Here is a 12,428-nt window from a genome sequence, read left to right on the forward strand (position 1 = left end):
CCTATACAAAATTATCTTACTAGTAGCCAATATTTATTTAACTACTTGAATGTTCTAGACTGTTTAAAATCAACAGATAACCATTCAAATTCCTAGGTTGTTGTCATAAGTGTGTCTTATTATTATAAATTAACAAGATGAAATTGTAATTTGAAATAGCCTGCAGTTTATACAAAGAATCTGGTATTTTTCACTAGCTAGATTCCAGATGTAATGTTATTTAACTGTTGCAAATTATTCAAAAGGAATTAGGAATTGAAAAAGTACTGATTTAATTCTATAAAATAAATGTTTATTACATTTAAAATTATTTCTTTATCCACACTGTATAAATTCACATCTGACCACACTGAATAATAGTCACTGGTATTTTTGGTTTGTTATTAGGTCCCGTTGGAACATTTTCTATCTTTCTCATAACTAGGAGACCATCAATAACTCTCCCAAAAACAACATGCTTACCATCTAAAAAGTTACATTTGGCACACGTTATGAAAAACTGGCATCCATTTGTGTCTTTACCACTATTAGCCATTGACAGTAAACCCGGCGTATCATGTTTTAAAGTGAAGTTTTCGTCGGCAAATGTACCTCCACCATATATACTCATTACACCAGTTCCGTCTCCATTTACAAAATCTCCTCCTTGAATCATGAAATCTTTAATTACACGGTGGAAACTAGCTCCTTTAAACCCAAGTGGCACAGCGTCTTTGCGAAATTCTCCAGTGCAAAATTGTCTAAAGTTTTCACTCGTTTTTGGAACGATGTCTGCAAATAGTTCAAATATCATTCGACCAATTTCTGTAGTTCCTACTGATACATCAAAAAACACTACAGGATTAGCAGGATGCCTTAATTGGGACTGAATTTGATTCCAATTAGGCATTATAAGTAATTTATCACTGTAATAGATTCAAATGAAATTTGTTTTGCTTTCAGGCGGGCGCATACATTTGATATAAATCTTCTTCGTTTTTTATATACGTTACTTTCATCTACTATTTGGAGTTAGAGGTGGATGTGCTCCAGCAAATATCAAATGCTTAATTGTGTTTTTCTTATGACCTCGCAACATTTATTTATCAGATAATGAAAGTGAAAGTGAAGGATTAAGATCGATAAGAATACAAATATTTGTATGCATATAGGTGTGTGGAGGTGTGCCTCAATAGGAGATCATTACCTCTTCCTCATAGTGATAATTTCTTAAGGTGTCTGAAGGATGTTAAACAATGGGTCCACAACAGGTAATAACCGTATTGTTATTGGTTTTTAGATTGGCAATTTTTGTGAAATTATACTTTTTATAGTTCTTTATATATGTATATGATTAATTTACCAGAAGCATATGTTGCAATTTTTTTAACAATTGGTATGTTAACTAAGTAGATACATACGCAAAATATAAATTGGTGTTTTAGAATATTACATCACAAAAAAATGAATTATAGAAGATTGTGAATAAATTATAGTTTTAGAAATTATATAAGCTTTTTTATAAATACATACTATCCATAAGTAAATAAAATCTTTAAATCCATAAAAATACATCTTATTGTTCATTTTATGTATGGGGTTTATTTATCCAAATAAAAAAAGTTTTGGTTTAGGATTAGAAGTGTAAAAATCTGTTTTAAACAATATAACTTGGTTCTATATTCATTTTATATGTAACGATTCTCTTTGCTAATGTTCATTTTAATTCCGGTTAAAATATCTTTATATTGTAACATGAAAATCAGGAAGGGTATGCTTTTTTCTCAAACTGAATATAACTCTTAACAGGTTGAACACTATTTTTTCCAATATTTACCAAACTATTTTATTTACAGATTCATAAATTGGAAGCAGTTATAAGACATAATATGAATATAGGGTAGCTTTGGGGTTAAATTTTTCATTATTTAGAGAAATTAATTCAAATACTGTTCCCTTAGAGTTTTCTTTGAAAAAAAGATGCATTTGTGATAATACAATATAAAATACATATACATATATACAATTATTCAAATTCTAAAATCCTATGGGATAAGGCTTAGAAAAAAGTGTAGATGAAATGAAATATGAAATTATTGGATTGAAGTCTCATTTTGGATCATCTTATATAAGTTCTCATATATATTTCCAGGCTAATAAAATTGTTGTTAGTTTTTAAGAAATATATTCGATATATTTCTCTTATTTTGCTTTTTTAGAATAATGAGGATTTATACAATCCAAATCTATTGAAAAATTTGAATTGGGGGTCTGTAAAGTCCTTCCTAAATCCAGAAATAAGTAGTGATAATCCTGGAGAGTCATGGATTGTTGTGAGGCCACTAAAAATATCAGATTATGACAAAGGATTTCTACAAATATTATCTCAGTTAACAACTGTTGGAAACATAGGAAGAACTGACTTTGAACGTTGGTATTTTTTATTGCATTTGAAGCTATTCTTTAAATTACATTAAAATGACTTAGTTTGAATGCACTAAAGTATAATTTGTTTTTAAGGTCAATTCAGAAACATGCAAAAAGCAGGAGGTTATTATGTAACAGTCATTGAAGACACCAGAAGTAAAACTATCATTGGTTCCTCAACATTAATAACTGAGTATAAATTTATACATGGTTGTGCTTTGAGAGCTCGATTAGAAGATGTAGTTGTGAATAACACATATAGAGGGAAGCAGTTAGGAAAATTGTAAGTAATAACATGTATAAATATTAGTACCTGGATGCACTTGCGATTTTTAAATAGTCATGTCAAATGCAGATCTAACAGAAAATTGGTGACTCTGCATGGTGCATACAATCTGTCCTTTTGATGAATCAAGTTATCCTTGATTCTCACGTAACCTGAAATCGAGCTTAAAAGATAGAAAGTAAATTTCAGTTTATTTTGCTGAAATAAATTAAAATATGGGTCAACACCAAGCTCAGTACATTCTGGGCATGCTTTGCATTCCCAAACAGTTTATTTTTTTATTTTTTTGTCATAACACTTCCTACATATTTTTCTAGATCTCCTAGTTTGACCGTTAATTATCTCAATTTAAGTTGGATAATGATCAGAAACATTTTTCTTGCTTGGTACATGTTGTAATAACTTTTCAATCACATTTAGACGAAAATCGTAAGTACTCATTGATACATCGAAGTATTTACAGAATATTTTAATGGAATTATAAAGAAGTTTGAAAATGTGAATTCCAATCTTTTTGTACCAGAATAAGTTTTAATAATAATAATGTTTTTGTTATTGAGGGATAACATTCCAATATTTGATCTTTAACATCTAATCCTCCTATGAATTGATTATACTTGGTAATAACCCTTGTAATTGTTGAAAAGTTCTCTGTGCATGCTCCAACTTCAGCCATGTTTTTCGGTCACTTTCTTTACAAATATATGACAATAATAACAATTTCTTATAAACAGTTCAATTCAAATTATTGTGCATACATAATAAAGTTGTGATGTTGGGCGTAAACTAATATTACAACATCGTCATGTGACATACCGTAAGATTGAGGTCATGTGACATACCATAAGATTGAGGTATACTTGGGCATTAGTTCCAATCGCATACATTCAATATTGCATGAAAATTTGGCTTGGTCAAAAAGATTTGTTCGCGTTGGATACTGTATAATTTGACAATCCCCCCCAAACTTGTGTCGATTTGTGCATCGTTATTAAAAAATAATAAGCAATATAATTATCTAGATATATATTTTGTTCTGATCTTAATTCAAACTTTATTTTTTTTTTCTGTTTTAGGATAGTACTAACTGTAACTCTTCTCGCAAAAAAATTAGAGTGTTACAAAATGTCTTTAGATTGTAAAGATCCACTTATTGCATTTTACAAGTCCCTGGGATATAAACTTGAGCCTGGAAATTCTAATTCTATGATGATAAGGTTCGAAAATACAGATCCATCCTGACAATTAGCCACCAATGCTTCCACAATATCAAAACTGTAAATAAGTATGCAAAAATTACTTTTCATGTATTTCTATACGGCTGATGAGAAAGAATTTTTTGCGTTTGAAACTTTTTCTACAATTGTTTTTATTTAAATAAAAAAAACTATAAATATATGAAAAATGAAATGCGAGATATACAATTTGGTCAAAAATGATGATGTACATTTATTTCTAGAGCTGGTACACCCATAGATAAGAGTACTGCTTCTGCATACTTTATTTTTAATTGAAAATCAAATTGTTTGAAATATATGCGTTTTTTATTACATATTTCATGTTTTGGGATGTTTATAAGACAGTAAGATAATAGAATTTAATTTCTACCTTGTCCCAAGTATATGGGTACTTTTGGTCGACACGTAGTTAGTCACATTTTTTAATAATTGTTTATTTAAACTTTTTTGTGCAAAGGTGCTTTTCATAGCTATTTTCAATGTATTAAATATCGAATGTGTATATCCTAACGTTTTTGCAATAGTTTTTGAATACCCTTTCTATATAGAAAAGTCCACAATTTGAAAAAAATTCCTTTTAATAATTAAAATTTTTAAAAACGTAACGTGATAATCCTCACTCTCCAAAACTACACTGTATTCATTTGGTATGGGTCATATGATTACATGAAATTATTTCCCCTAACATTTTATACTAATCACAATAAAAACTTTTTCGCAGATATTTGAAAATATATTTTTACAAAAGATTTTTAGTACATTTTTGAAGTATCTATCCCCATACCACTTGAAGGGTGGTTAGGTTTAATTAATAATTTTTTTGAGAAAGTGCAAATACTACTGTCAGATCTAAACATTGATATATAAAAGTCTGCACCAACCTATATAATTGTCAATTGAGGGCTCCAGAATAAGAGGAGTATATTGCAGTTTTATCTATTTTGAGAGAAGTCAAAACTCAAAAAAGTATTTATAGCGTTTCAGTCCCAACTTTTTATTTAAAAAACACAAAAATATGCTTTTATTTTAAAGAAAAATACATCCTCGATGTTAAGTGGAAAATGAATTGAAGGGTGTACTAGGAAATGGAGGCTGGCCATCTTATGTTGGTTACAATGAAAATAATCTGGAGGAGATTGTATCTGCACGTAGCGATGCTTTTCCTAAATACATCGAATTCTAGCCTATTGCTATTCGTAATTACTGTATATAAAAATGGTAACTGTCCATTATTTTTCATATAGGTAAACTTTATAGATGGATATTTTGAATTGAGTTCCAAAATGAATTCGTCTACGTTTGCCCAATTGCCCGTGAGCCTCGACTAGCGACTGTTTCATCCCATACATACATGTTTGATTGTCCTGTCTCAAGATTGTTTATACAAAAATTGTTTGTCCACAGTTGTCTAAGATAAAAAACTTTTGATGTTTTGAGGAGGGTTAGCAAAGCTTGAAGGTCGAAGCTCACCACAGAAGTATCTGGTGATTATTTGCTTAGATTTGAATAAGGTGACCAGATTTTTAGATGGGCAACTCTGAAGGAGGAGGAGGGTATCAACAAAAATTTTCATACAGAATAAATATATTTATATATTTAAATAATATTTTTTTATTTTTAATATAAAATCAATTTATAAATATAAGAAAATGTATAATATTTTATTCCTGACATATTTCTTATTTGAGTGAGTTTGTTTCAGTAGATTGTCGTCATTTTTGAAAATATTGTAAAAATCCTCAAAAGAATTTGTCAAATTATATTTGACACATAAAATGCCTTTTAAAGTTTGAACACTTGATTTTTCTGAGTATTTTAAGCTAAGTTTTAAGAAAATTTATGTATATATGAAATATAGAAATAAATTACTTACCTTAATTTTCTATAGTAAGTAGCTGATTTGTAATATTTAATTGTTTAATTAGCTTGCTAGCATGCAGTACGAACACGAAGTGTATCATCTAACACACAAATACAATGTGACTGGATAGCAAAAGCTATATGCTAGTCGTCGTAGCCCGTAGGATTCTTAGCAAAACAAATTGAAGGATTCTTAGAACACAAAACAATTATTTTCATAAATATAAAATTCAACTCAATTTTAAAAGTCATTTTCTTTTGAAGGTTGTGCCTTTTCTGCTCCTCTGAGGTGAACCATATGCTATCTTAGCATCTTCAACTTTTCCTGCTTCCTAAGAAAGTTTAATGATAGTAGCAAACTATTACACTTACTAAAAGTTTCAGAATTAGAGCGGTGGAATTTTAAGTTAAATTCTGTATTAAAAACATCGATAATAAGACTGTTTAAAAGGAATAATGTTTCTGTCCTTACAGTTAAGATATACAAATCGTACATTTTTTTTATATTGAGTTCTGGTGATAAATATTGAGTGTTAAAGTTGGAATTTTTGGAATAATGACTCCGGTATTTTGGAACCAATTTTATGTGCTCAATGATCAAATTTTGTCTTACTGGAATCATTTTTCTGGCAGAACCGCCTCGCCTCGGGTTCTTTTTACAAATACCAACATCGCTACTTTGGTAACAGACTGTAGTAAATATTTTTTGCCAATGTCAAAGATTCGAAGAAAGAACACGCTTATTGAACAGAAATATTTCAGTACCGAAACTTTGCCTTTAATTTCAGCTTTTTTTCTTTATACACAAAGATAAAAATGAATTTTGTAAGTCATGAGATAATAGAGTACAAAATTCTTCAAAAAGTTTATGTCATCTGCTTCCAATATATTTTTATTGCAGTTAAAGCGACAGCTATGGCATGTTTTCACTTAGTGTTGTAAATGAGTCTTCTTTTTGTGTCGAAGATACCCATCTTCTGTATTAGACGTATCCATAGCAAAATATGGTACCCAAACCCCAAATGTAAAGGGCAATAAGAGGTAATCAGTATTCTTACAAAAGAGGTAACAACCAAAGTATTTAACGCCGTAACAATATTTGACCAAGCCAATACTAAAGATTATTGTTTGGTTGTTTCTAAGTAAATGAGGAATATTAGGAATAAAATGAGTAAAAGTGAGACTTATACCTATTTTATTCCAATCAAACAGCAGAATTGATTCCTATAGTATTCCTACTTAAGACACATATTTCACTTGTATCAGTTTTATCCCAAACAAATTTTAACTTTAAATTTTGATATATGCCCATATTTCCAAATTAAAAAATGGCATATGTACCCTTTTTATTCCAAGATACAATATAGATATGTGCATTTTTAATTCTTATGCTATGAATATTAGAAGCGTTTACATTATTAAGTTAAGGTTGAATTTGATAAGAGGAATGAATTGCTGTAATTCACACAATAATAACTTGTAGATCATTCGAATATATTTCTACTAGAGAGTTTACTTGCATTTCTAAATCATCATTTACGTTTTGAATGTATGGAATAGAGAATTTATAATTATTTAGAGTATAAAATTATTATAGAGAGTGAGGATTATTATTATTATTATTATTATATAGTGTGTGCATTAAATTACATTAATTCATTCATTTCATTTAAATTTCCAAACAATTTTTGGAGAAAATGTAAATTTTGCTGTAGATATATTTTGCTTCTAAAATAAATGATCAAATTAGTAATTTTGCTTAAACCTTCCTAAATCCCCAACACTGTGTATAGATATAAAAATTTATTTTATAAGGTTTGAGGAACTATTATTTGGTCTCCTTATATTTGATTGTAGAAAAAGTATGTTTTGATTATTATAAATATTCCATCTTTCATTGTGGTTGCATTGGTTACTCGGAAAATGTCTAAAAGTAATCTAACTAATGAATAAAATTCAATTTTTATTAAATTTGACTTTTTAATTTCCCATCCTTTTTATCATGAACTATAAGGAGTTGAGTTTATTGTTATGAATATCTTCCTTTGGTGCGCTTTTTTTGAAAGATCTCTATGATTTTAACTCGCTTCTACCTACTGATCCTTTCATGTTTTCCTTTGTCTTATATTATATTTTTTTCGTTTCGTATCTTGTCAGTATCTGGCGTCATCAAGTTAACCTCGCGCGTGGATCCTTGGACACTTTAAAATCTTGCTAAACAACGCAGATGTTCGCATCTTTATGAAAAACTTTATTCACGAAGAAGGTAAGCTGAGGTGAATCTTAAGAATAAGTGATTCGATGATGCATAGCAAAAAAGAAGTTCGCAGGGGTACCACCCGAATCTGGAGCAGTTGAGTCAATAAAGTGGTACTGTAAGCTTAGATCAGTCTCAAACGTCACGGGTCAGGTAACCTACGCCAACTAAGTCTGAAAATAATTTCTTTTCTTCATAACCAAGTTTTAGATTTCGTATTAATTCAAGTATTTTTATTAATAACATCATTTTTTACGGGGTTGAAGGGGTAAAGGAAGATTCTGTTTTTAATTTGAATCTATATTAAAATTATTTCGAATTTTAGTGTTTCATTATATACAAATGTTCTTTGAGACACTTTTAACATTTTTTAAAAAGTATTTTTATTTACAATAAACGACTTATAATTTCTACAGAAAATAACTTTACAGGCAAATTAATATTATAACAATTGTAATTGTAACAATGTGAAAGCTCCCCGACACTGCCACACGATCAGCGGATTCCAAAGAGCAATAAATAATATTCACATAGTCAGCGAATTCCAAAGTACGGATCAAATAAATATAAGTTCATTGCAATAAATTCGAGTTCATTCATTGTTAAAGTATTGATTTGTCTGTTAAGTTATTTTCTGTAGAAATTATAAGTCGGTTCTCAAAAAACATTTCTAAATATCAAGAAATGTGACACTTGGTTGCCACAATCCCACAAAAAAACCGTTTAGACTTTTATTTCTTCCGTTCATATGTACTAAGTTCTGTAACTTTCTGAATTCTTTGTTAGGTAAAATCTAGCGTAGTGGCCGATAATATAGATTTCGATGGTAAATAAGGTGTGCAAAATGTATCAAAATAAGGGATTTCTACTATTAACCTCTTAAATAATTCCGAAATTCCATATGCCGTTCTTCAAAGGAGAAAACAGCTACTTTCCTCGACGAATATTGAATTACAACCCCTCTGAAGAGCGTGATGTAAATCGACCTTTTTATCGATGGCACCTTTTAGCGTTCGCTGGAAAATGTTTAATTACATGTACCAAATGCGACACTCTTTGACGTTGTCTTGAGTTCGGGTCTCAAGCCCGAACTAGAGGTGTTAAACTGCTCTGATGAGACGTAGTAACGTCGAAACTAGTCAGTAGTTGCACCCTCTCCTTGCAATTGTAAGCCATTGGTGAGGTTAATATCGACAAAACAATTGTATTTATAGTCTTACCAAATATATAAATATTAATCCAGTTGCATACTACTCATTAAAAATAGTCTAGGGAACTAATAATTTTGTTGGTACATAAAATCTTACCTTTTATTTTTTTTTTCGTCCTATTCAACATGGTTCATCCATTAATATTTCTAAATTATACTGATATGAGTAAATCAAAATCAAAAACTCGTCAATATTAAGCATTTATTTATTTCATACACCTTTCATTCAAACAAAATCTAAATAATAAAAATTATATATCAACTTCTTTCAAAGTAACAAATCTAGAAACAATGAACACTACGATAATAGTACTGATTACAACTGTTACTGCAAATATATAAAATGTATCTTCAGTAAATATGTCTGTAAAAGCTGGAATATTATCATAAACATGTTCAATAAGTTTAAGGTGGAAATCCTTCTTTTTACCCATATCACTTTCTACCTTTTCTTTTGGTTTCTAGCTTAGATGAAACTGATAAAACCGGTTCTGGCTTCACTTTTGAACTGATGTGCTTGTTGAATTGCTGTAGTATTTCTAAAACTGTCAAATTGTTGGCTAAAAACTTCACTGATCTAAAATGAGAAATACACAATACAAATAATTGTTATGCTTTAAATGAACAATATTGAACTGCACCAAACGTTGAAAAAGTAAGAGCTTGAGGTTATACCAAAACTTTTAGAAATTTCAGTTTCAGAGTTAGATTGTAAAAATATAAGCAAATTAGATCAAGATTATACTTTGGAGAAATTGATTTTAAAACTGAGGATAACATGGAACTAGCAAGAGAAAAAAATCTGATCAGGAATCTTATGGGAACATGTTTATGTATTTTTTTAAATAGCTCTTATTCGTCTGAATAAGATTGTTTTATTGAGGTGGTAAAAACATTCGCAAAAGAAAAATTATACAGGGCTACTATAGCACCACAAGAGAACTCTTGTCTTTCTATTATACAACTATAATTTTTTTTGTTTTATTAGCAGTCGAAACTTCAAATTTTTATCTTTTTTTTCCAAAAATTTATCTAAAATCAAGACGATTTAGAAACATAAAAATATTTTATTCGATATGATTTATTTTTTAGGTGAGAAGGGAATTAATTCGATTTGGCACTGATAAGGAATTGCTCCTCTGCAGAGCTGGAGCGGTGGTGGTTAGTGTGGGAATATTGAGTGCAAGAATCCTTCTCTTTTAAGATATTATAATTTTACATTTTTACCCTTAATATAATTTTAGAAGTAGAGTTTTCTATTTTAATAACATCTACTAATTTCTAATCTTGTGAAAGAGTATATTTTAGTATTTCCTAAAAATAAAGATAAAGGTTTTGGAGTTACAAGTCATAAAATCAGGTATAAGTTTAAATATAAAATAAATCATAAAAACCAAAAATATATGAAGTTAAGGGGCAACCATACAACAATTTTAAGTAGTCAGTTCTCTTTGATCCTTAATATTGTAAGGACATACCTCAGAAACTATAATAGAAATAAAATAATCTTCCAATCATTAAGGTATTTGATTATTTTTCATAAATACACAGTTATCTAATCCCTAATCCCAACAGGTGATTTGCGATGTGTACTATACCAGATTGAAAAAAAAATGATGTGAGATTCGAAAAAAAACGGCTCTTTTCTTGTTTGATGATAGTTTGGTAATTTTTATTTTTAAATTTTTTTTTCTTGATTTTTGTTCATTATTTACTAGGTAAGCGGGTAATTGGGTGCGGGTATTCTGTGTGTATCGACTTCTACCAGAAAATGGATCCAAGTTAAGAAGACAGATGACACGAAACCCTGCTGGCTGGGATTAAATCTCATTTAACATTAGCCTCAGCAAGATATACTTTAGAGTCTATAGAATAAGATAATAATTTGAGTAAAGTTGACTTTATGGTACTTCATAGTGTTTAACCCACCAAATACAAGAATTATTTTTCATCAAAAATTTGTTTTACATTTCTTGATTCAATGTGATAATTTCAAAAAATGTTACCAAGTTTTAGTGATGAGTAGGGGAGGGAGGTGAAGTGAAATTTTATCTTTTTTTTTTATTTTAATGGGTCTGTTCCTGAAAACAACAACAAATTGGTCGTTATTGTTCCTTACATTTTGATAAAATCACTATAGAATAATTGTGCATTATTTCAGAAAAAATCACTGAAAAGCAAATAATTCGAAATAAGCATTTTATATTTTATTATTCAGCAACTGTTAAGTAAACAAATACATTATTTCACTTTATTTATGCATTTTCAATCAACTGCCCTATATAATGCTGATACTCTTCTTGGATTTTCCAGAGGTAATGTACAAGACATTGGCAAAAATGTTACAGTTTTTCATCAATTCTGAAAAATTTGCTATTTTGACTTAGTGCAATTTTTTTCTATGTGTGCTATATAAAGATGCACATTATCAATGATGTAGGTTAAAAATTGATACCAACTATACACTTTCAACACTACAGTTTGTTTTGTAAAAATTAAAATGCAAAGTATATGTTAAATCATAGCTCAGTGGATTATTTTTGCTTTTAACCATTTTTTAGTATGACAAGAAACATAAAATCAGTTAAGCATAAGAACTAATTTCTTCCCTATTTTGGTGTGTGAAGGAAACTTGGATTGATGCTAATATGTATCGGGAATTTTCTAGGGTTTGTTTCAAGACACAAATATACTCACCCTGCATCACCTAAATCTATTTTGATTTCTGGTTCACTTCGGTCACATACAACAATAGTTTTGACAGCACAACTTAAATTTGTTTCACTTACTTTTGGAGTTGTGATGTGGAAGATAAAATCTCTGAAAAATATTCATTATGGAAAAATCAGTTTAAGCACGCTTGCGCTGACCTATATTTAGAAAATCAATAAAACACTATGGTTATGTGTGACTTCGCTTCTTACCTTGCAGTTGCAGCATTTTCATGAAAAGGATCGAACTGAACCTGGATTTTTTTAACAGGTTTCAAATTAATCAATTTCAATTGCTTACTAATTGCACTAATAACCCCAGCAGATTTTTTAAATCCTCCACTGAAATAAATAGACATTTTTATGAAATCTATAAATAAGCAGAATAAATATAACCTAACATGTTTCTGGGGGCATATTTCTAAGATTTTGACAGTGACATTTATGACAGAGAACTGTT

General features: G+C 29.4%; 3 protein-coding genes across 3 annotated transcripts; 1 reads left to right on the forward strand and 2 right to left on the reverse strand.

Moving 5' to 3' along the window:
• Positions 1-255: 255 nt before the first annotated feature.
• Positions 256-1,010, reverse strand: LOC130893618 (peptidyl-prolyl cis-trans isomerase H). Its single transcript, XM_057799853.1, has one exon. It carries the CDS (start codon positions 887-889, stop codon positions 335-337), a length of 555 nt encoding a protein of 184 aa, XP_057655836.1. The 5' UTR covers positions 890-1,010; the 3' UTR covers positions 256-334.
• Positions 1,011-1,054: 44 nt separating this feature from the next.
• Positions 1,055-7,761, forward strand: LOC130893617 (probable glucosamine 6-phosphate N-acetyltransferase). Its single transcript, XM_057799851.1, has 4 exons — positions 1,055-1,250; positions 2,199-2,409; positions 2,500-2,689; positions 3,769-7,761. Exons 1-4 carry the CDS (start codon positions 1,236-1,238, stop codon positions 3,932-3,934), a joined length of 582 nt encoding a protein of 193 aa, XP_057655834.1. The 5' UTR covers positions 1,055-1,235; the 3' UTR covers positions 3,935-7,761.
• A 1,684-nt stretch (positions 7,762-9,445) lies between these two features.
• Positions 9,446-12,421, reverse strand: LOC130893620 (39S ribosomal protein L53, mitochondrial). The gene is made up of 3 exons (XM_057799855.1): positions 12,182-12,421; positions 11,955-12,077; positions 9,446-9,834 (listed from the first exon to the last, which is right to left on the reverse strand). Exons 1-3 carry the CDS (start codon positions 12,325-12,327, stop codon positions 9,693-9,695), a joined length of 411 nt encoding a protein of 136 aa, XP_057655838.1. The 5' UTR covers positions 12,328-12,421; the 3' UTR covers positions 9,446-9,692.
• Between the last annotated feature and the right edge of the window lie 7 nt (positions 12,422-12,428).

The sequence above is a fragment of the Diorhabda carinulata genome, chromosome 5 (genome assembly GCF_026250575.1).
Source record: "Diorhabda carinulata isolate Delta chromosome 5, icDioCari1.1, whole genome shotgun sequence".
NCBI lineage: Eukaryota > Metazoa > Arthropoda > Insecta > Coleoptera > Chrysomelidae > Diorhabda > Diorhabda carinulata.